Here is a 25,973-nt window from a genome sequence, read left to right on the forward strand (position 1 = left end):
AAGAGATATTAATTGAGATTTTTTTTAATTAAAAAAATGTGTAAATGTATATGCAATGAAGCAAAAGAAGTAGTATCAGTTCTTCTTAAGCATCAATTGGAAACATACTTTCAAGGTTATTACCCTTGCTTCGATATACATTTTTCGATAATTGATTTTATTTATTTATTCATTAATAAAAATTTACTTGCAGCAACGAAATTAAGTTTATTATAAAAGTCTATTCCATTTTATAAATGCTGTTTTTCTCCCCCTTTTACACATATATTTTACATGTACAATAGATTTAATTTTATTAATCTCAAAAATAATAATAGTTGATTACAGTTAAAAATATTTCCAATAAAATCTGCCACATCATTTTTAATTATTTCCATTTCATAGGTTTATATACATATTTCTCAGCATTTTACTTTAAGAGCTGATTTTTTTAATTTTATAGCAGTATGTACTACTATATTTTTTCATGTGTTTTAAAATTCTGACATTAAAAAATGTATCAACAACAAAGGTTTGAAATATTCAAAGGTCATAAAATAAATTCTTCAAACTTTTTTAAAATGAGAATGATAAAAATTGTGAAAAAATATATATTGGGATATTTTCTAAAGTTTATATTAATATATATCTGTATTTTATATGCTTCAATTTATTTAACCTGTTCATGATGTTTGTCACTGCAATCAAAACTTTATCATCGATCTGTTAAGGTATGAAACAGAAATTTTGGCATACATACTTAATGTGCATGATAATATGTGGTAAAATATTCATTTAAAGAACAAATTAAAAATCTCAGAATTATGCTGTTTGCACCATTGGATAAAGCAGCAAAATCTTTAAAAGGCATTTATACAAGATAAAACTAATTTCTGACTTTTTAAACCATCTGACACAACAGATTTTTTTAAGTAAAAAGCAATGACTCATAGTTGGAAAATTATTTTTCATACGAATAATTTGATTGACAGCATACCACTGACATTGACAGCATTTTTAATAAAGAAGTTTTTATTTGAAATATATGAAATAATTAATAGATTAAAAGGAAAAATAATTTATCATATAGTTTAATGGGAAACAAGAGATTAAATAATTATCTCCATAAAATTTATCTACAATTCTATATCAAGAATAAAGAAAGCCAGGGCATCAAAAAAATTTACAGCATTACCAAATGCATAAGCCATTATCTTTATAAATTTATCAAGGGTGCGAAACATTTTTATTATTAGTGATATAAAATCATAGATGTATTGTGTGAAGAGAATTATTAAATTTCTTGTTCGCATTAGATTTGATAAATTCCTTTTCTTTTTTTTAGTACTTTATAATTTTATGAGTTTGAAAAAAAAAGTTATATAAAAATATTTTATTTTAACCCCCAGCCAAGATTTTGTTTTTCCACCTACAATTAAGTGTCTGATGTTTTGAGGACAAATTGTTACTTCACCAAAGACATGGCTTTACTGAAGGAAATTTGAGTCTTCTTTTATAAATCCAATATTGGGGGGGGGGGATTTCTACTATTAATGCTTATTCTCTTGTTGATGTTTATAAATAACATTTCATTATAATTTTCAAAAGATTAATGCATTAGAGCAAACTGGGCACCAAAAATGTGTTCACAATTCATTTTGATATGCTCAATGGAATTTGTTAATCATTTGGTATTTTTGGCAAAACCCTGATATCAAGCAGAAATAAATAATAGTCCTAGATTATCTTGCAGGTGATGAAAGAAGGGAGCAAGGCATTCAATTACTAGCCTAACCACAGTACCCTGACCAGGTCAGATGAAGTCACATAAGCTTTTCCCATTAATAATTAAAGCTCTGAAATCTGCTAAAACTTACTTATGACATGCACAATAATACCCATGTGTGCAAACTTCTATGATGTCAATATTTTATATTGCATTTTTTATCATTTATTAAAAAGTCAATAAATGAAAAAAGTTCACTTGAATCAGTCAATCAACAATGGATAAACCACGATGATTTAATCACACTGCACTTTTGACGAATGAAAAAATTTAGTATTGCACCTCAAAGCATTCTAAACTAAAATTAATCAGGCTTCTTTTAAAGTCTTTTTTTTTTTTTTTTTTTTTTTTTCTTTCTTCAATCACATATTTTGGTGAATCATATTAAATTATATGCTAATTAGTACCATGAATGTAATACTGCTGGTCACATGATGATTAACACACAGATATGTCAATTCAAAAACTTTTCTCTGCATAAGCTAGAAGAAGCAAATAATTAATTTTTATCTTGCATTTTCATAGTTCCCTTGCTTTACTTTCCATGGCCTTTTTCCTTCACTTCAAGACCTAGATTTATTATTTATTTCTGCTCGACATCAAGATTCACTGGCGAATGATAAACAAATCATAAACAGAACAAAATTTTTAGTGCTCAAACTGCCAAACCAAAAAAACTTGCTTAAAATTTTCTGCATCTCACAGAAGAAAGATATTACAGACTTTATTTTAATCATTTTTTTTTTTTTTTAATATTGAAGAACTATGTTTAAATACATTATACAAATATCTTTTATTCAACAAAGTACATCACAAGGAACAAAATGAAAGCAAGAGAAAAATTAAAACACTGTTACACCATAATAGTGTAATACAATACTGCACAACATTTCAACACTGTCAAGAAAATTTACCTGTTGATACAGTAATATTTATTAAGCAAAATACAGAAACCAAATACGACTATTAAAAATATTTAACTATTTACTGGAAAGAAATACATTTAACATTAAAATATGATTCTGAAGTACAATAATTATGAATTTCAGTTGTATAGTTGCATATAAGCAACTAATGCATATGTATGCAATGTAACATACAAACAAACTTCTTACCAATGCATATAAATACAAGAAATAAACTATATCACATCGATCCATACATCTTTTTTTTTTTTTTTAGTTAGTTTATTTTTCAGTTGAATATAAAGCTAAAAAAACATACATTTAAGTGGAATGGAAATGCAAATATTCTCAAAATTTACGGTTCACTTGATTAAACAAGCGATCTTTAATTATCTGAGACATAAGTCCATGGATTACTTCAATAGTTATTTTACAGCTATCTTTTGTAGCTTTGGCCAATTTGTCTTCAGTTTTCTTTTCATGAGGATCCATGCCCAAAACAAAACCACAGCGTCCCAACTGAGCTTCTGATTGTTCGAGTTTATCAGACAGATCAAATACTTGTCCTGTTGTATAATCAGCATTCTGTTACAGAGGAAGAAAAAAAAAAAACTTTTATTTAATTGCATATTAAGAACAAAAACTGTTGATAACATTTGGAAAGATATTTAACATAAAAAGTAAAATCTCTGAACTAAGGATTAATTATATATATATATAATTAAGCTTTAAATAAAGCTTGACTAATGGCTATAAATAAGGCCTGACTGATGGCTAAAGCCACAAAATGCTCATACTGCTGCTCGAGTTGTACTTTCAGTAATTGAATATACTGGTTGTATGAAATTTCTACAATTTTCCACAGGTTTAGCAACATAAAGCTGGGCTAATTTCCTTTAGAAAATCTTTAACAAAGTTTGTTCTTTGCCATAATCAAATGATCCAATCAAATTGATTAATGAAACTTGCTCTTGCGCAGTACATTTTCCATGTACAATCAAAACCTTGCACCTTCTAATGCGAAATGTTTTCGAGTTGTATACTTTATACAATGCAGTTGTTTATCAGTGTGATTTGAAAAGATAGGATAGTCTCAGTTATCCATTTTTATAAGGCCAAAGTTAAAAAATATGCCATCTTCCATTGACAACTAATGTTTTTTCATGTTTGTAAAGGGGGGGGGGAAGGAGAATCACAAAACTTTCAAAGCTTTGCAACTTTAATTATTTTGTTACTATAAATAAAGTGTAGTATTTGAATTTACTGTAAGTTGCAAATTTTTAGTTCAAATGACATCAGGATACTGACAAAGTTCCATACAGGGCCTGACTATCACCTAGGCCTTCAAATACTATGCCTAAGACCCCCAGATTTAAAAGGGTCTTAATATCATCTTACAATTTCTCATAACCTACACATGTTCTCTTACAAACACAGGTAAAGTGAGTATTGGGAGCCTCTGAAAGAAAGTGATTGGTGCCCCTGTTTTAAATGTATACAAATTATCTTATTTTATACTTTCACATGTATTTTATACTTTCACATGAAGTTATATACAACACTTATGATGCGCTACAGCTAGACTAGAACAAATTATGCGTAAAAGAAAATAACTCAGTTATAAAAAGAAAAAAAAATAATGTTTTACTAAAACAGAATAAACAACAGAATTTATGAATCCATGTTTAATTAAAAAATTTAATGATATTGAAAAAGCTACTAACATTCCTATGAATATATGTGACAGAAAACAGTGCATAAAATCCTAGGATTTTTGCTTCATATATGAAATATTTAGACAACAGTGCAAAAAAAAAAAAAAAAAAAAAATTAGCAATTATTAGGCATTTTAATTTTTAAAAGTGGCAAAATTGGACCTGACAATGCCTTTTCTTAATAAAATAGACATGAAACCTTAAACAAGAAAATGAAAGTAACATACTATAAACTTGCTTCTTATAAACTCAGTCATGACACACTTTAAATTGTCACTTTATTTTATTTAAAAACTTTGTGGTGACAAATAATTTGCCATACTAATTGTGCTTGTTCCAGAATGTAATATTTTACATTTATATAAAATCGAGCAATTATTGGGCATTTTAACTTTTTAAAGATGGCAAAAATTAGACCTGAAAATGCCTTTTCTTAATAAAATAGACATGGAAACTTAAACAAGAAAATGAAAGTAACATACTATAAACCTGCTGTTATCAATCAACAGTGATCTTCCTTATAAACTCAGTCATGGCACATTTTAAATTGTCATTTCATTTTAGTTAAATGCTTTGTGGTGACAAATAATTTGCCATACTAATTGTGCTTGTTCCAGAATGTAATATTTTACACTTATATATCTTTGTGGTTAGAAGAGTTAGAAGAGAACTGTGCACCTAGGTCAAAAGGAAGAAGCAAAGTGAAGTATTCAGGACAAAACCTTAACACAGAGTGAATTAGTTTCAGACTGGGTTAGTGTTTAGTCGAAAGATTCAGAGTAAATTTTGAAGCAGTAATTAAATCACAGAAGATCATTGAGCATATTTTTTTCATTCTTAGGTATCTGGCAGAAAGTAAGATTTTTCATTAAATATCCAGTCAATAAATTTGACAGATGTGGAACAGATTCAAACCTTATCAACTTTAATAAATGTGATGGATCTAATTTTTGGAATGTTGACTGCAATAGATGCTGAAACAAAAGACAGTAGAAGCTTGCAATCATGGCAAATTTTAAAAATTCATTTTAATTAAATATTTTGCAGTCACAATTAATTTGGTACACTAATCATGTCTGCTCCAAACTCTAATATTAACATTTAAGATGTCTTAGCAATAAAGAGAGCAGCCCTGCAACAGTCTACTTAGGCTGAAGAAAGAAGCAAAGTGAAGTGTTCAAGACAAAATCTTAATTCACAGTGGGTTAGTTTCAGTGTCAATACCTTTTGTACATTTTATTGGATAATTAATAATGCTCTAAATAAAGCAAATATACTATTGGCTATCTGAGGTTTAGTTCCCTTTACATAATCAGTGTTATGTAAAGCATATGATATGGATTAATCTAAAAATAATGCAGTCCAGAAAACATGACTATAAGCAATTGCTATTTTACCTTACATATACACACATACACATAATTCATAGGCTACTTGTACATGAACAAGTTTAAAAATTTGCTACTACTTAGTGCACTGTAATTTATTTCCATCTAAAATATTTTACGTGAACCAATATACTAAAAGATATGAAATGCTTACTAAACATTCCATGTTGTTTTAAAGACAAATATAACATACTTTTATTACTTATGTTCTATATTAATTTAAATATTCAAAAGAAATAAAGATTTTTCGAAGAAAAAATACAAAAAAAAATTGCTTTGTTTTAGCACTAATGTTACATAAAAAGAAGGACCACAATTTTAATTTAAAACAGTAATTTTATTAGGATTATTCTAAAGGTTCCCCCCGCCTAAAATAACCACAATTAGCTACATTCTGATATCAAATACAAATGCATCACAGCAGTGAAATGTTTATATTAGCATAATTTTTATAGAACAGCTTCCCATTATTAAGTATACTCCTAAAAGCTTTTATGTTACTAGCATAAAATGTTTATATTAACTTTCTGCCCATATTTCAATCAAATGTCACAATCTTAGAATATATACTTTATATCAAAAATCATACATAATTAAAAATACCATTCACAAAAAATTTAATGTAAATTTCAAAGCCCACAGGAAAATGAAACACCAGGAAATAAACAATTATATATTACCATATATATTTCATAATACTAAAATTCTGTGTAAAAATCCCTTGAGACACTTAGAATGGCAGGAAAAACAATCTTACTGTAAGAAGGCTTGATGAACTAAGAGTGTTAACCCAGTACTTGTTCCATAATGAATCTAACAACCTCCTGTCTAGTTTAGATTTAAAATAAGATACATCCAATGAGTAGTACTGCTTGCAGTGAACTCCAAAATCTTCAATCTTGTTCAAAGGAATTGTCTGATATTCAGAAGGACCTTCATCAGGTGGTTTATAACCCTTCAAAGAGTACAAAAAAGAAATATGAATTTAAATAAAACTAATAAAAACTTTAAAGAAAGTAAAAAGAGTGTTACATAATTCAACACAATGTTCTACTGATTTTTTTAGGATGCATGAAATATACATCTCTTTCCATTAATGAATGTTCAAAATATTTTGGCAGAAAAGCCAGATATACTGAAATTTATAATTAAAGAAGCGAATACTCTTAATTTTAGAATATGCATCTGATTTTAAATAGTTTCCATCTTCACTTCTATTTTTACATCATAAAAAATTTCAAATATAATTCAATATTTCCAATTTTCTTGAAATATAAAAACATTACTCTAACATTAAGAGGTATTTCTTTGCCAATCCTGGGTGAAGAGAATCATCATCCAACACCCTTTTAGTTTGGGCGCCATTAAGATTCTAACAATCCATATCTGATATTGAGATTCTAACAATAACATAACCATCACATCCTTATAATATTGTAGAGACATTAGGTATTTTTGGAAGCAAGCAAGATGAAAAATTAGCAATGCTTTCACCAGCAATCGAACCGCCGACCTCTCAATAATGCACTGAGTCTGCTGACCACTACACTACGAAGGCAGGAGAAATACCATATATACTTCCCCTTTTTAAATGGCGACTGGGGTTTTTAGGGGACCCAGTCACCAAATTCTGGTTGAAGAGAATCATCATCCAACACCCTTTTAGTTCGGGCACCACTGTAGAGAGATTAGGTATTTTTGGAAGCAGGCAAGATGAAAAATCAGTATCGCCTTCATCGGGAATCGAACTGCGGACCTCTCAATTATGCACTGAGTGTGCTGACCACTACACCACGAAGCCATGCTAAAAAGGCAAAAGAAATACCTTACAATATAACTAATTACCTAAATATTTACCAGTATTTATCTTGACATTGATTATCTTGGAAGTTAATTGGCATATCCAGAAATGGACACTGTATTTCCATCTATTTCTGGAAACCAAGCAATTCTACATCCCATTCATTCATAACTATAAAAAAGGAAGCAGAAATTTCCCTCACAACCTATCTTGAAAGTTTACAAACAAATCAAGGAACTATTAGCATACTTGTATAAAATGCTGAAAAGTGAATGATTTTGTGTTCTATTGATTTGAATTCTATTTGAATAAAAATGGAGACAGAAATTAATATTGAAAAACCTATTTTGGAAGTGACCCATAGAAACTGACAAACAAACCAAAACAAAGAAACCAAATGATTTATATAATCAAAAGCTGAACAAAAAGTAAAGTTTTATATTTTAATGAGAATATAGAGAATTTAAGAAAATAGCCAAATAGCTATGTTGGTTAAATAACAAAAACTATGATGCCCAGAAATAGTACATCTGGAACCTTCTTCAGAACTGTACAAGCGAAACTGTCATCCATTAATAATATGTGACTTTTATAGAACTTGCTGTTAAATTATTCATTGGTAGGTAGAAAAAATGTACTTTTTTATAAATATATATAGCAACTAGGTATAAATACACATAGCAATTATGTAAAGCCACATGATTAGAACAATTCTTATCTGAAATTAATTTTTTTTAAACTTTTAATAAATTAAGACAACTGTCAAATATTTTTACTCAAAATGCGAAACAGAATGAAATACATAGATTTTGTCTAATGAAAACATACACATTAAACATACATAATCTATTTTAATTACTAAAATGCTAAAAATGTCACTGAAAAAAGGAGAGAAGAGGATTGCTAAGTTATATTTTATACTATTTAAAATACTTATATGTTTCAATGCATCTTTTAATATAAACTCTGTGCAGAAATGTGAAACTGTAACATAAATGTAAATTATCCAGATTCAAAATCACAGTTGGTAATTAAAAATTAATTTCCAATTTAAATTAAAAACTTGCTCTTAAAGAATTATAATCTATTAAAATTTAACTTAAGCCTGTTCTAAATAGTCTAAACTGTTTAACCCTTAAATGCACGCTATATTATTTTTATAATTTTAACCTAAAAACTCTAGAAATTGAATATTATGATTCTAGAGATAAGAAATATATGAATTTAAAAAAATCTACTCTTGCCCATTGTTCTGTGGGTGGTGGTCGCACTGCGAAACCAGCACACGTCTAGGACATTGAAACTTACTGAGGTAGTAGGGGGGAAAAAACTTACCTTTTTCCATGCGCGTTTCCAATAAATGATGAAATTTATGAATTTTTTTAAAAAAATGTATGTAAGAATTGCATTATATGTAAATTTTTTACATTATTTTACAAAAAGCATGTCTTGTCTTTTTGGTACATGCATAGTCTCACATTGCACATGTATCTTGCTCTATGAGGTTTCTTCCGTGTGCCTGGACCTTCTAAATTTCACTGGCATATGTCATATGAAATTTGTGGTTTTTTATGTTAATGGGGAAGGGGGCTTCTTCTTTTTGGCTTTGATACGGATCATTCATTTTTCATCCATATTTATTTTATTCGTATTTCAACCCAAAATATTTTTAATTTAAATAAAACTTTTACACGATTTCTATTTTTAATTGCAGCAAAGTATATTAAATTTAAACCACACCAAATAATTTATAAAATCACAATACTAGCTTGGGAAGCAAGTGCGTTGAGGTCAGAGAAAAATCTCTGGAAAAGAAAGACATTTTGACTAGGCAAGTGCATATATTGTTTAGTAATAAACTAACTCTGTGGTTTCAAAGTCCCTTATCTATATTTGGGTAAAAACAAAAATTCGTATTTGAGAAGCAAGCAAACGCCATTGTGAAGAGCAGTGGTTTCAAGGCACAACCACAGAGCCTCTATAGGATTGTGAGCATTGTGACACAATGGTCTAGCGGTGCAGTGGTGAAACCACAAAGCAAACGCCATAAATATAGACTTTTTTTTTATATATATATATACAGTTTAATTATTGCAATTTTTTATTATTGTCGATAGAAACCATGATGTGCGATGAATAACTTTTTAAATTTAAAGTTGTTTATATTAATAAAAGGAATGCCCAACGATGCCATTTTATGAGCACCATTACTTTAAGTTCACTTTATAATGCATAATTCAGGCAACTGAACTATTTATAATATGATTCTGATGCAAAATATATTAATATTGAATTACATATTCTAAATTTTATGCACTAATTTTATTTTATAGCTTTCTTATACTTTTCTACTGAGAAAAATCTGAGTAGGAAAGAAAAGCTTTTACTTTAAGAAAATAAAATTGATACTTAACATATAGACAAGTGTGTGGATAAACTTAATAATGTACCGTAGAATAATGTAAAACAAAATTAAATATAAATATTAACTGATTAGATGCTCCTTGAATTTTTATAAAAAGTTCCACAAATATATACAGCAGATTAAAGATAATTCAGGTCAAATTAAACTTTATTACAAAAAAACATGCTAAAAATAACTAAGGTTGGCTAATGGAATCTGCATACTTTAAATTTCATTTTTTGCAGGAAAATATTTTCCTTAGTAATTTTTTTAGTAAAAGCTGAAAAGTAAAAAACAGGAGATTTAGCAAACTGCCAGGAGATACATGGAATAAATGGAAAATTTGTGGCTATGCATTATTAGAAAACACATCAATCACAAAAATCTTGATGACAAAAGTCTCTCACTGATGGCATTAAGTATATATAAATACTCAGTTTTAACAAACTGATCAATTATGTCCATTAGAATAGGTAATTGATTTAATGCTTTATTTTTTACTTGTTAATTTTTATTATCAAACTTTGAGTACCTAACAAGAATCTTTTCAAATTCATCATAAGCTGAAAGTCTTTCTATTCCTTTGAGTTCTACAGTTCTTTTAGATTAAGATATAGCATGCAAAACATTTTGGAAATATAAGAGCTTTATACAGCTCTGATTTCAGTTACACCCACTGAATCAGCATTTCTCTGACGTGAACTTTTATTTTCTGTGTACTGATTTGAACAACAAGTAACTTAGAACAGCAGGTAAAAACAACAGGTAAACTAGAATTATTATCAAAAAATAATTGCATGCTTTCATGCAATTTTATCTTGTCAAATCCATACTATCCCAAATATAAAATATAGTGCTTTTCTTCCTCAGAATTATTTCTATCACTACCAGTTTGATCACTAAAACTATAACCACTACCTTCATCACCATCATCAAAAAATGTTTAGTATACTTCACCTAAATCATAGTAGTTATTTAAATTGAAAGAAGAACTTATTATTAAAATTCTAGATATCAAAGTTTTGAAAACCTACATGACCAGATGCAGCATATCTGACAGATAAACAATAGTGGAAAGGAGAAATTTTTTTCTGGAAGAAATGTAAAATTACAACAAAAAGAATGTTTTCAACCAAATTTCTAAAAACAAAAGAAACTACAGAAACTTAAGTAAGTATGTGCTATATATTTCATCTGTTGGTCAAGAGATGGGAAAAAAAGATATTTATACTTTATGGTCAGGTATCTGTCTTTTACACTATGGGAACATTAAAAATGTTATGCACACAGATGGTGCTATAATATTTCAGCACACAGATAGTGCTAAGCTATAATGTTGCTCAGCAACTCCCAGGCACATACAGAAAAGTATCTCACAGATAACCAGATAATCTGAAAGGTGAATGAAGTAAGTTTACAAAGACAAATGCTTCATACTATCAAGATTTCAATAAAAAACATTTGACATACAATCTGCTCTTGGACAATGTTGATTCTGGCTGAGCAATTCTACAAGATCATTGGATATCATGTAATATCTTGGATACAGTGTTTTGCATTGTACATGAAAATTTACTGCTTTACTGCATAAACTGCAGATATGTCTCTGAGCATTTTAACATGAAGACAAACATTAGCCAGATATAAGAAAATGAAATTTGAAACAAATTTGAATCTCTTAAAGATACTAGTAAAAACCAATGAAACAAGGGTCCATAACACTGATCCCCTTACAAAGCCTGCAACAAGTGTCTGGAAACACATCCAACTCTCCCCCCCCCCCCGAAAAAAAAAGGAAAAAAACTGCCAAACCAAATGAGATGGAAAGATTTTTATTATTATTCCTACTACTATAAAGCTGTTGTCTTTTAAAATGTCATTCCTCCAAAACTATTATTAATGTTCAATACCAAATTTCAGTCTTGAAGCATCTTTTAAAAGAGTGTTTATTACTCAAGGCCATTTGCAGTCTACATAAAAGCAGCCGTGAGTCGTTTTGTGATTTCAAATTACTTCAGAAAATTTAAATTTTAAGAAAATACAGTGCAACTGTGTTTATAAAAAGACAATCTCACAGATAAGTATGTTATTTTATCTTTATTAAATAGAACTAGAAAGTTACTAAAAGCTACTCAACAGAATTCTTAGAAAATGTCAGTGGAACTTTTATGCATCGGCAAACAAACATCAAAGAAAGTTTTGAAAAATTTAAACACTTTCAGATACCAATAACTTCATTTGCTATAGGCAAAGGCATTATTTTTACAAAATTAGTTTGTCTGCAAGCTAAAAAACTGAAATGAGTATATTATCTTTTAGAAATATATTGAGATGTTTAGTTTTTGTAGCTAAAAGGGCTAGACCTATGGACCATGCACTAAATATTTTATCAGAATCTTAGGAAAATTATGAAATTAATCATTCAGAAGTATTGATAAAAATTGCTCAGTTATCTCAATATAGTATTAAACTCATCAAAAAATGTATGTTGCTATTTAGATGCTAATTATGCAAGTAAGAGGAATGGCAGGGTATCCATGGATGGATTCAAATTATATTTAGACAAAGTACTATTAATTTGGAAATCATAAAAGTGAAGTTTATCCAGCATGGAGGAAAAGCATATCACCTTACCAGTAGCAGCAAAGGAGTTGCTGTGGACGAAAAATGTCTTAAAAAAGGAAGTTTCAAAGTTTGATTTGAAAGAGTGTAAACTATTTTGAGATAACAAATCTGTTCTAGATTTTTCTAGAACACCAACAGAAAACAAATTCATTCAACTAAGTACACTGAAATATGATATCACCTTATTAGAAGAGTGACAGGTGATGTGGAGTCTGACCTTAAGTTTATCTCCAGAAAACTAAACGTGAACTTATTTACAAAACCTGTAATTACTCTGGATTTGAAAAAGTTTCATATGAGTGTTCAGAGTATTCCAGAAGAATGATTATTTTGTTCATGTCATAGAAATGAAATACGCAAATGTGTATTGTATGCTTTCCTCATGCAAAATTATCAGAGGCTAATCAGTGGCAAAATGACATGGTTGCTTGCAGTGAATTGGCTGACGATCTGTTATAAAGAATATATAAACTACAAACTCAATTAAATCTGCACTTACCAATTTTTTTTTTTAATTTACTGTATATACTCGCGTATAAGTCGACCCCCCCCACTTCGACATAAAAAATTCGTAGAAAATAAGAAAACCGTGTATAAGTCGACCCCCCACTTCTGAAATCGATTGAGAAACTTAGAAAAAAAAATTTAAGTACTACATTTATTCAAAATCATCTGAGAAAAAAAAGTAAATATACGATAAAAAATACCTTAGTAAATAAACAAAATCAAAATCCTTCAACGTCCGATTCATGGTCAGATTCGCCAAACATTTCATAGAACTCTTCTGTCGTCATTGGCTTGTCATCATACATATTTTCAGTCTCGAACTCTGTATTGTTACAATCACTACCAGAGCCTTCGTCGTCATTTTCACTTTCAAAAACAGCATCATCTTCCGTGCCGTCTAGTTCTCTATGATTAGTTCGTCACATAATTCAAGTCATGAAATTACTTCAATTAAGTGACATATTTGATAAGTCGTCCAATTTGCATGCGGGAAGAAAACAACTGCATTATATAAAGAAATTTTTGAACTTCCGATTCGTTTAATTTTTTATGGCCCCGCGTATAAGTCGACCCCCCTTTGAAGTCTTTTTTTTGTCCAAAATATCTCGACTTATACGCCAGTATATATGGTAGTTTCGGCCAGTTTTAAGAGTGAAATAAAGTTCAATTGTTGATTTTTAGTCAGGTTCTTGTGTTCTCATTTCTTCAAAAAGCAAAGTATACATTTCACTTGATTTCTACCCTTCCCCCTTCTGACAGTCATCTATCTCAGTTGTGGTGATAATTCCTGCAGTTTTGAAATTTAAAGGTTAGGTTCAAAGTTTCTGCTTGTTGTGATTAGGGTGTGGAGTTTTGTTTCTTGTAACAAGTTGTACTGCCACTGTGGAGTTTGCCGAAAAACAATGTTGCATTTTTTCAGAAATATGGCATTTTGCCTAGTAGTAGAAAGTGTAGGAATGCACATGAAGATAATTTGTGCAATTCTTTGATGCTTTTTTTAAAATTTAAAACAGGTTGATGCATACATGGAGAGTGGTGAATATTTGCTCTGCAATTTCAAGAATTCTGAATTTTTTTTTTTTTTTTAAGTCCACAGGGGCTTTTCCTGAAGGACTACAGTTTACATTCTACAATTTTGCGCTGAACCACTATAAAAGTCCGTTTCATTTTTCAAACTTTTGCCACCAAATGCTAGAGTCCTGCATTATATTTAAAGAAATTAAATAATGAAAAATCTACATAAATGTATGTATATTTCTCGCATTTTTATGAAACAACCGTACATAGAACCATCGAATTTTGAATGACAAAATCTTCCTACGAATATGGGCAAGTAAAAGACCAAATTTGAAATTTTTTTATTACCAATTTCATATTTTATAAAACTTTAATGAATTTTTGAGTAACAAACACCAACGATTTAAAAGCGAGCAAAAGTAACACTATACAGAGGGGGGGAAATCTTTTTATCCCCAGTGCGTGGAACTGTGCAATCGGAAATTCTAAAGATATGCTTATTTTAAAATTATTTTGAGACACTGCTATTGAACTGAATTTTAATTGAATCTGCATAAATGTATGTATGTATGTATGTATGTATGTTTCTTGCATTGTGATAAAACAACAGTACGTAGAGCCATCAAATTTTGAATAATATATGACTCCACCCAAATATGGCATCTGGAAGCCCGAATTTGGAATTTGTTTTATTATCTATTTCATATTTTGTAAAGCAATTATAAGTTTCTGATTTAGAAACTCAATGATTTCAAAGCGAGCAATGGCAACACTGTATAGGAAAAAAAATTATCTCCAGCACGCGAGACTGTATATCAGAAAATATATAAAGATCTGCTCTTTTAAACATTTTGTGATATTGCTGTCAAATTGAATTTTATGGTTTAAGTGCAAAGAACATGATATTTAATAAATAAAGGTAATATATAAAGTGTTAAAAAACACCCCTTTGGGTGTAATATATAATCTGAAAGCTTTTAGACTTTTTTCCTGTGAAGACTTGGGGGGGGGAGGGGAAGGTTAAGTGTTTTATTATGGATGTTGCATTTTTAATTCAGGTAATTTGCTGCTGTTTTATGTAATTTAGAGTACTTCATTATGGATGTTTGTTTTATGCAATTTTCAGTTTTTCATTATGGATGTTTCTTTAATTTTAATTTCCTAAATTCATTGCTGTTTTATGTAATTTTCAGCAAGATGCCTATTTTTAAAATATCTTCTGTTTTTCATGTGTTAGGTTGATGAAAATTCAGTCACCAACAATTGGCTATTTTGTGGTGGGTGCTGGGTGAATAATGTGAGAATTTCTTAATTCAAAATTAGTAAAAGAAAAATCCACTTCAAAAATTCTTACGTTATTTTAAATATTTAATAGTTTTATGAGTAAAATACTATTCAAAGCATGCTATATTTAATGACAAATCGAATTTTACACACTGACATAAAAAATATCTGTTTTCCATACCAATCACTTCTAATACACGGCAGTGATGTGATACGAATGATAATGAATAAATAAATAATAGTAATATAACAAGTGAATAAATAAACAATAATGATACAAATAAGTGAACAATAAATGTAAATAAAAATAAAATCCATATGGTGTTATCATAGGATAAAATAGACTTCATTAACAAAATGTTTTGCATCTTGTCTATCATTCAATTAGTTTTAATTGTACGTAGATTTCAAAAAAAAATTACCTTTGGATATGTTCTGAAAGCACCTAAATTCACTTTGCCAGCAGATATTGTTCTTACAGGATCAATCTATAAGAATAATACAGTAAAATAAGAGGGAAGTGCTAAATGCTATTGCATCGAGAATTACAATGTACTAAAAAAATTCACTTACTACAATGGCAACAAATGGCTCTTGAAACTGCTGATTCAACATCTGAGTACTAACATCTATTCCAGAAAGCCAACATCCATAGCCAGGATGACTGTGATACCAACCAATCACATTTTCTAATCTACCAACCTAAAATGCAAAATTATCATTGCAGAATATAAACAATTTATGCAGCATAAGCAAAACAGAAAAACCAGTGTATTGCAGATATTTCTATGATATGCACTCCCTTTATTATTTCACTAATAATTTCAGTTTATTAGTTAAAAGCAAACTGATTTGTTACCTGTGACTATTTATAGTAATCTCAATAATTATTTATATTGCTTGCTGTGGGTTAACTATGATGGTGGTTTGGCTGATTTTTTAAAAATTTTATTTATTCATTAATTCATTCCTGGAGGATACTGCCAAGCTATCACCTGCAGCAGAACTTCAAAGTAAAGAAAGAGGAGAAGGAGTTCGAACAGTAAGATAACATGCATTCCTGGTCTTAAGTTTCAAGTTCATCTCTAGTCCAGCATTTGTACAATGGCTCACAAAAATGATCGGATAATTCAAATTTTTGAATTCTTCAATGAACATAAAAACTAAAATAAATTAAAATAATAAGAAAGGCTTTCATTTTGATTATGTATAAATTCAACATTTTTTACAGAAAATACATTTTCAAAATGATGAAAATTAAATTAAAAAATCAATATCATTTGTTTAATGAGGAAAAGTATTCTCATAAAAGTAATCTTGCACTTTTAGTAACAGTAAAAAATAACAAAAACTTACATTATTTTTGCTTCTTAATATCTTGTGAGATTACCTTTAATCTTTTGGGCACTGCAACAAGTTTTTTTTTTTATGCCACCCTCTTGACTGCTTTCAGCTGCTGCAGCAAAGATATATTTTGTTTTCAAATTTCCAATTCCAGTTCCTGCCAAATACGTTCAATAGGATTAAGATCTGGTGATTGGGGTGATGCCTTAATTACTTCGGGACACATATATTACACCCACAGTCTAACACTGTGAGCAGTATGCTTTGGATCATTGTCCTGGTAGAATTTAAAATTATTTTGTATATAAGTTTTTGTGCTGATGATGCTAAATTTTGCTTGCTTCCGAAATTCTTCTTTGGGTTTTTTTCACACCAGCATTTCTCCATCTGAGCTGAAGATGTTAAATTTGCGTTCATCAGCAAACAAATTTTTTTTCCAGTTCTTGAAGTGTTTTTTGTTTCATCGATTTTGTGAAAGCAATTCGAACTTTTGTTTATTATTATTATTATTGATATAAAATTTTCTTCCTCTTACTACGCCTATGATAAAATTTCTGATATGATGCCTTCTAAAGAGATTTCTGATGTATCAACAGCTGGTAATTGCTTGAATACAGAACTGTTAATGAAAATTCAATCCCTTGAACAGTGAATTGCCGAAATGACTGTTCATTATATATCGAGACCACGATTTAGAAACAACTCTCCATCCTGCAGACGATCTCGCAGTACTTCTAGGAAAAGATTTAATCCTAAAGGAAATTATTGTTTTAATCATTTCCCTTTTGATAACAAATGTCATCCAGATAAACGAACTAAGCCGTGCAGTTGGTCAACTAATAGATCATCCAATCAGGGAAACGACAATGCGCAGTAGAAGAGGCGGCAAGCTCTACTGCCAATTAAAGAATGTAGCCAATTTCGAGTATTTATCAGAGATAATGCATCAGCACAAGACAAACAATCCGCGGATTTCAAGTTGTACACAGTGAATGGTACCGAAATTGAAACATATGGTATAAAAATGTTAACACTTGATTTAGGACTTAGGCGTGAATTCCAATTTCCATTTATAGTAGCCAAAATTAATAAAGGAATTTTAGGAGCTGATTTCCTTAACAAATTTAAATTAATAATTGATTTACATGGCAAGAAACTGATTGATGGAGTAACTCAACTCAGTAACTGGTGACGTTGCTTCCATCAGTGAAAATAGTGATATCGTTACAGTAACCCAGTCAACAAAATTTAACACTCTTCTAAAACAATACCCAGACTTATGCAAACCAAATTTATTCTTATCAGGTTTAAAACATAATGTTCAATATCACATCATAACACATGGTCAACCTATGCATTCTAAAGCAAGACAGTTGGATCCTCGAAAGCTTACAGTAGATAAGCAAGAGTTCCAGTTCATGTTGGACAATAACATAATAAGACCCTCGAGTTCTCAATGGGCAAGTCCTCTGCATGTGGTGCTAAAAAAAAGATGGTACTCTTCGCACATGTGGAGATTATAGACAGCTAAACAATAGAACAGTTCCTGATAGATATCCTATACCTAGGATAGAAAACTTCCATCATATTTTAAAAGGTACGAATATTTATTCTAAAATAGATTTATTTACAGTCTACTATCAAGTGTCCATTGCCAAAGAAGACAGATGTAAAACTGCTATTATTACTCCTTTTGGATTATATGAATTTAATGTTACGAGTTTTGGTTTGAAGAATGCACCAGCAACGTTCCAAAGATTTATAAATACAGTTCTTTCTGGTCTAAATTTCGCTTTTCCATACTTAGATGACATTCTGATAGCATTTGCTAGTGAAGAACAAAACAAAATCCATTTGAAGCTTGTGTTTGAGAGATTTAATGCCTATGGACTCCACATTAATGTTTCCAAATCTATCTTTGGCACACAAGAAATAGAATTCTTGAGTTACTTAATTACTCCTCAAGGATCACGACCTTTACCTGACAAAGTCCAAACTATTGTTAATTACGAGCTTCCAACAACCATTCAAGAATTCAGAACATTCTTAGGCCTTATTAATTTTTATCGGCGATATTTAAAAAATGCATTAAAAAAAAAACAATCTCTCCTGCCTTAAAGGACCTCGAAAAAAAGATAAACAGAAAATTCAGTGAACTGATGAAGCTAAGGAACAATTTCAGCGATGCAAAGATGACTTAGTCAATACAACACTGTTATCCTTCTGGAATCATGAACTCGGCAATTGGAACAGTACTTCAACAATTTGAAGATAACGGATGGAAACCTATTGCATTTTATTCCAAAAAACTAAACGAAGAAAAAGCATTACAGTACTTACAATAGAGAGTTACTACATATTTACCTCTCCATCAAATACTTTAAATTTTTGCTGGAAGGAAGAACATTTACAATATTCACAGACCATAAATCCATAATCTTTGCATTTAAACAAAAGCCAGAAAAAGCATCACCTCGTCAACTTAGAGATTTACAATATGTCTCTCACTTTTCAACTGATATACAGCACATAGAAGGTCGAGACAACACCTTTTACGTGCAGATACTTTACCTAGAATTGAACAAATTTCTTTGATCGACTATGACAAAATTGCAGATGAACAAATTATGGATAAAGAATTGCAAAATTTAAAGACATCAGCAATTTCCCTGAACTTCAAGCAGTATCTGCTACCTTCTGGGAAGTCTTTGTGGTGTGAAACTTCAACGAATAGCCCACCAGCGGCCGAGCGGTAAAGTCGCTGAACACTGGTAGTTCGGTCCGAGGTTCGAAATCCCGCGAACGGGCTGGCTGCATGGGCGTTTTCATGGTTTTCCCCATGTGTAACGTGTATACGAGCCAGTTTCCCTTAGAAAGTCCTCCACGAAAGGCATCCCTCCCCTTAGACAGATAGCCCTTGTGTGCTTTGCCATAATTAAATACACCAACTTCAACGAATAATATCAGACCATATATTCCAGACAGTTATCACAAGAAAATATTTTATCAAATGCATAACTTAGCCCATCCTGGCATTAAGTCATCTGTAAAACTCTTATCGTCTAAATTTATTTGGCCAAGTATTTGTAAAGATGTACAGCTTTGGACTCGATCTTGCATGGCTAGCCAAAGAAGTAAAATTAATCGACACACAAAATCAAGTTTCAGTGATTTTCAACTGCCTTCAGAAAGATTTTGTGACATGCATATTGATCTTATTGGATCCCTACCACCATCAAATGGGAATATTTACTGTCTCACTTGCATTGACCGGTACTCTAACTGGATGGAAGTGATTCCACTTAACAACATTTCAGCAGACACAGTTGCTAAAGCATTTTATTCTAATTGGATTTCAAGATTTGGGACGCCATGTCGCCTAGTCATAGATCGTGGACCGCAGTTTAGTTCAGAGTTGTTCAACAACCTATCAAAAATGTGTGGAATAAAATTACAACATACAATGGCTTATCACCCCCAAGCAAATGGGAAAGCAGAGTGCCTCCCTAGATCTCTCAAGATCTGCACTTATGGCACACAATAGCCTGGCCTGGACTGAAACACTTCCAACTGTTCTTGACTTATGCACAGCTATGCAAGAAGACTCTGCATATACCATTGCTCAAATGGTTTATGGACAAAATATACGATTACCTGGAGAATTTCTCCATGATAGCACAACTCCTACACCACCTGATATTTTTGTCAAGCAGCTAAAAGAAACTATGGAAAAAATTGGACCAAGAACAGTATCTGATAAATATGTCCAAAAAATATTCGTCCGTAAAGACCTGAAAACAACATCGCATGTGTTTATTCACAAAGACAGAGTTAAAAAGCAATTAGAACCCCCTTACGATGATCCTTTTCAAGTGGTTGACAGAAAAGAAAAATATTTTACAGTAAAAATTAATCGCAAAGATGTTACAGTGTCTATTGATAAATTAAAGCCTGCATATTTCTTGCAAACAAATATGCAGACATTACTACGAAGCAACCAACAACGTCAATGAGACAACCTGTCAAACCTCCAACAGACTTACCTCTTAAAATTAACAAGTTTCCTGTAAAACAGTCGCGTACCAGACAGACAACCCCTGTGCAATTTCGGGATTAGCATTTACATGTATCAATAATATATTTTTTGTAAATAGTGTGTTTCAAAGGTAATATTATACTCTACCGTAACTTAGTTACTGGGAAGGAGTACTGTTGTGGCTTGAGCTTATACAGAAACTTTAAATACTGATTAATAGCATTTTATTTATTTATTTATTTATTTGTTGCTCTTGGCATGGCAACAAAAGATTACTAATGATATTGTTCTAAAGAGTTGTTTACATTTGCTAAAAATGAAATAAAGATTATTTTTGATTTAAAACATGGATTGATGTTATTTGATGAAACGGAGTTGTAAAAATAAAGATTAATTTGGAGTCAGAGCCAATAATTCGACCAAGAGACAAAAAGGTAAAGTACTGTTTTATATCAATTTATTATTTTAATCATAAGTGTGTTAAACAACATTCAAAAACAAGATTTCCAAATAATTGCAGACAAGTTAGGCTTAACAATGATGATTGAAGTGAAAGTTATTGAAATTACATCTTTTGTTGAGAATGCTGATATTTATAAAACTGATATTTATATCCTGAATTTGTTCATGGAATTATTATCCAGATGGTTACAGAGGAGCAAAAGAACATAGCGACTGAACAACAGTGAAAATTAGGGCATGAAAAATCAAATTAGCTCAGGAAGGGAATCAAGCTCCAAAAACGGCAACTACAATTAGCTGGTGAAAATGGCGATCATGCTGCGATTACAAATATTGAATTAACATCTTGGAGTTTAGAAAATATCATTAAAAGCATTAAAAGCTTGACTATAGCTGTCCCTCAGGGATTGGAAGCTTTGCATTTGTTTTTTCAATCGCTTGAAAAAGCTTTTACTCAACTTTTGCTTCCGAACAAGAAATAACAGATTATGATAAATAAAAAGCACTAATCTTGAAGGAATTTCAGCCAACATCACATAAATGTTTGAATAACTTTTAAAAATGAACACAGATATTAATTAGAATCGCATGTTCAGTTTGCAACTTGACTTGGTACAACTTTTGATTACTACTCCAGACTTTGTATGAAATGCTCGACTGGAAAACAAATGGACATATTAGTATTTGGGAGGGCCAAAATTGGTTTATTCTTGGTCAATTGGGAAGAGAGTTTGATTTATTTTATTCATTTAGAAGTTCTTAGGCGATGTCAGTAAAACGGGAATCAAAATCTAAAAAATAAAAGGCTTAACTTTTCTAAAAACAACTTTTAAAAAGCACAGTGCAATTTGAAGGATTCAAGGTTCATAAATCAAAAAAACCAGAAGTTATTTGCTTATGAGTGTGGGGTTAAGGTTTTTTTTCTTTTCTTTTCTTTTTTTTTTTTTTTTTTTGCAAGAAACTGCCCTAAAAATTTTAAAAAGCACGAAAATTTATCTCAAGAAAGGTTGTATCAGGTTTAAAGATTAAATCAGATTGTACAACGAGAAATGAGGAGTTGGAATTTATAGAACAGTCAATTTACGACAGGAAAAGAAAATGTTTGAAATATTCTGGGAGTGAACTCGTAATTGCAAAGGAAGCTCTTTCCTGATAAAATACCTTTTGGATTAAATGAAATCAAAAGCTCTTTTGGTCATGTGATTCACACAGAAACAGCTAAATTTATATTTTTCTTAAGCAAAAGCGTGAAACACATTGAATTATAAGCTGTGATGGTTTTTGAATTGATAGCGGATTGCATCCCCCCATGTCTTGTCTTGTTATTTGGAACCTGCACTCATTGAGTGATGATTATACAATAAGGAAATGACTCTCTTCCAAAAGGGATTTTTTGTCTTTTATTTCTGTAGCCAATTAGGAAAAGCATGAAATAGATTTAACACACATTACAGACAAAAGATTATGTAAAACTGTTTTCGCTCTTGTTAAAGAGAATAAACTGTGAGAAAAGCCATGCAGTGCAGATATAAAAATGACACTTATACTGAAAGATGAAATTCCAGTTTCTCTGCATTTGAGAAGAATTCCTTTTGCTGACAAATGAATTGTTCACGATCAAATCGAGGAGTGGTTAAGGGATGGGAAAATAAAGCTATCTTGTTCAGAATATGCTTCAACAATTGTTTTGTGTTGTGTGGATTTTCATGAATTAAATAAATAAAAAAAATCATGATTTGTCAATAATGATCAATTTTCAGCAGCATATTGCATGGAAATGCTTGGAATAATTATGTTTTTAAATAAGAAAATTTTGTGATTCTATATATACATTTATTAATTACTAGATGTACCCGCCCGGCGTTGCCCATGCATTTAGGAAATGCAGATAAGTGAATAGCGCAGGAATAGTAGTGTAGGACATGTAGACTGTCTCTCTCTCTTCCCCCCCCCACAAGCTACAAAAAAGAAATGAATTGTAATTAATCGATTTAATGTATCGTCAAAACAGCAAACTAACGCTAGAATAAAGAAATCAATTGTTACAATTGAACGTTATTTGAAAACAAATAATAATATCACTGAGTCAAAAAAACTGTGATTAATTAATTATAAATAATTTTTTTAAAATTTTTCTAATTCAAAAATCGAAAATCGGGCTTCGAGGTCTGGTGGCCAGCCCCTTTGTGCTTCCGTATAAAAAATTCCAGGTCCCTGCGTGCGATAGATTTGGCTGGAGAGCTCGGTCAGACAGACAGACAGACAAATAATTAATTATAAATAATTTTTTTTAAATTTTTCTAATTCAAAAATCGAAAATCGGGCTTCGAGGTCTGGTGGCCAGCCCCTTTGTGCTTCCGTATAAAAAATTCCAGGTCCCTGCGTGCAATAGATTTGGCTGGAGAGCTCGGTCAGACAGACAGACAGACACATTACACTTGCTTTTATTATTATAGATTGTTAATTGATTAGAAGTTAGTTTGCTCCCCTTGAAAAGTTTCCCTTGATAATTGCTGCATATGGATCTTTTTCAGGTTATTATCAGTGAGTGATGAGTCATTTAAAAAAACTGATTCATTTCAGTGAGCGAATTGTTTTATTCTGATTCCATAAAAGAACAAATTTGCCCTTCTTTAGTGCAGCCGTCTGAATGCAGAGGTAATTTTTCCAATCAGTGTTTGTTTCTCCCTTTTATGGGACTGAGTTTTCCCACTGATGAAAAAGAAAGTGTTGCCATTTCTTCAGAAATATAATATTTGTTCATTAGCTTTCATGACAATATTTCTTAAATGATCAACTTTTATAGAAATGCCATGGGAAAAATTGCAAGCAGAGTGTTAAATTGTGGTATCTAATCTAATCTAAGAAAATAAGCCGTACCGCCAAAATTGGCACAACCGGCAATTTAAAAGAAACAAACTGAAAGATAACTGGATAAACACTACAACAGAATAAGGACTACTTATCCAAAAACTCATCCTCCGCTGGAGATGTGTCGGCACCGCCAATGGGTCATCTCGACCTTCATTCAGAATAGAAACCACCTATTTCTTAACATAAAATGACTAAATTGAACTCAAGACAACTGCTAACCTAAACAACAGTTATAAAATACAAATATTGCCTAGCTTAACGAACAATAAGCATTTACAGTTTTCAGTAAATGTGGTATGACAAATTTGTACAAATTTCTGCAACTTTTGATTTTGTAAGTAAAAACAGATAGCTATATATGCAGAGAATAGTGAAAAAAAACTGCATAAGGATTTCTTCAAAAAATATGTGCTTCATTATGGATTTTTCTTGCTGTTTTATAGAATTCTTAGTGCATCACCATTTTGGAAATGGGTGTTAATTCAAGTATTATATCTGCAAAAAATTACTTGGCAACGAGTTGCTGAATTCTCAGGAGGTGTGGGGGTGCAGAAAATCAGAAAATACCATTAATATAACACATTTAAAAAATTGGATAGTACCAAAAATTTTGCATGTAATGTTTATGGGTTAATTGATTCAGAAAATGTAAAATTAAATTTTCCAAGAGCAACAGAAAACGATCCCATTCCTCACAAGGATGACAAAAGACATTTAAAAAAACACTGAATTACATGGGCCCTAATTACACAGACATTATATTTTATTTTTGCCTTCTGACACTTGTAAGGAATGGAATAGTTGCCGTTGCTCCTGTAAAATTTGACTTTTCTCATCCCTTTTACATCTTCTGATTTAATTATAAGTTTGTGAACTTCTGATTCAGTTATAGTGTTTGCTATAAAAAAGGTCTGATTATATTTTAGAGTTTGCTCAAATTAAATTATGAAATTCAACATCTTTCAAAAACTGAAGTATTATAAGATGAACATACCACTAAAATAACATACACTTGTTTTAAAATATTTAAAACTGATATGACAAGCATACTAAAAAATAAACAATTAAAATATATGACATTGGTACAAATTATGCAGCTCAGTGCATTATTCCCTCTGAACAGAAGTTAATAGAACAACATCTGCTATCTAGAGTAATGCCTGCTCTTGAATGTATGAGCAAAAGCTTATATAAAGTCCAGTTATATTAAAAAAAAAAAAAAAAAAGAAAGAAAGAAAGAAAAGAAACAGCATTACTAATTAGGTGGCAATCTTACAATCCACAGTCTTTAAAAAAAGTTAAACCAAATCATTAATTTGACAAGAAATCATACCTGCTTAGCACTTTCGGTGTAAGCAGCCATGTATTCATACGCTTGAGCCTGAGCATTAACTCTCGTTTCTGTACCTTCCACAGGCAAAGCAAAGGAATCCATAACAATCATTGTAGTCAGGTCCACTTTCCCAATAAGCATACCCATTACTTCCAGAGTGCCACCAGATCGTGCATGCATGACCATCTTCAGTAAAGCAAGAGCTGATATTTTGATATCTTTGAAAAAATGAGGACTGTAGAAAAAATATTCATTTATTAGAAGATGAAAATTGGCAAAAATACTAGCACATAATAGACATCTTCAAACACTAATAAGCAGTACTTACATATTAGCATAACCACTTTAGTGCAGTTGTGACAATTTTTTACGGGAAAGAAAGAAGGATGATGGATAATTGCAAAAGTCATTTAGTACATATATATTTTAAATTTAAATTAGATATTTATTCAAAAACCTCCATTAATAAACTTACTTACAAATGGGTTTTTATTTTGTTCTAGTGGAAACTGT

At 30.7% G+C, this 25,973-nt stretch overlaps 1 protein-coding gene across 3 annotated transcripts in view; it reads right to left on the minus strand.

Annotated features, from left to right (window-relative positions):
* Positions 1-2,539: 2,539 nt before the first annotated feature.
* The window catches only part of CSN5 (COP9 signalosome subunit 5), a 44,920-nt gene continuing 21,486 nt past the window's right edge, over positions 2,540-25,973 (minus strand). For all 3 annotated transcript variants that reach the window (XM_035370729.2, XM_085816132.1, XM_035370728.2), the window contains exons 2-6: positions 25,461-25,695; positions 15,985-16,113; positions 15,834-15,899; positions 6,531-6,728; positions 2,540-3,255 (exon numbers count right to left, since the gene is read on the minus strand). In XM_035370729.2, coding sequence (XP_035226620.2) covers positions 3,019-3,255; positions 6,531-6,728; positions 15,834-15,899; positions 15,985-16,113; positions 25,461-25,695 — 865 coding nt within the window. In that variant the 3' untranslated portion in view covers positions 2,540-3,018. The remainder of the gene's footprint in view (positions 3,256-6,530; positions 6,729-15,833; positions 15,900-15,984; positions 16,114-25,460; positions 25,696-25,973) is intronic.

Source organism: Stegodyphus dumicola, chromosome 1 (assembly GCF_044657685.1).
Source record: "Stegodyphus dumicola isolate Sdum_Otavi_A_Nest chromosome 1, ASM4465768v1".
Classification (NCBI taxonomy): Eukaryota; Metazoa; Arthropoda; class Arachnida; order Araneae; family Eresidae; genus Stegodyphus; species Stegodyphus dumicola.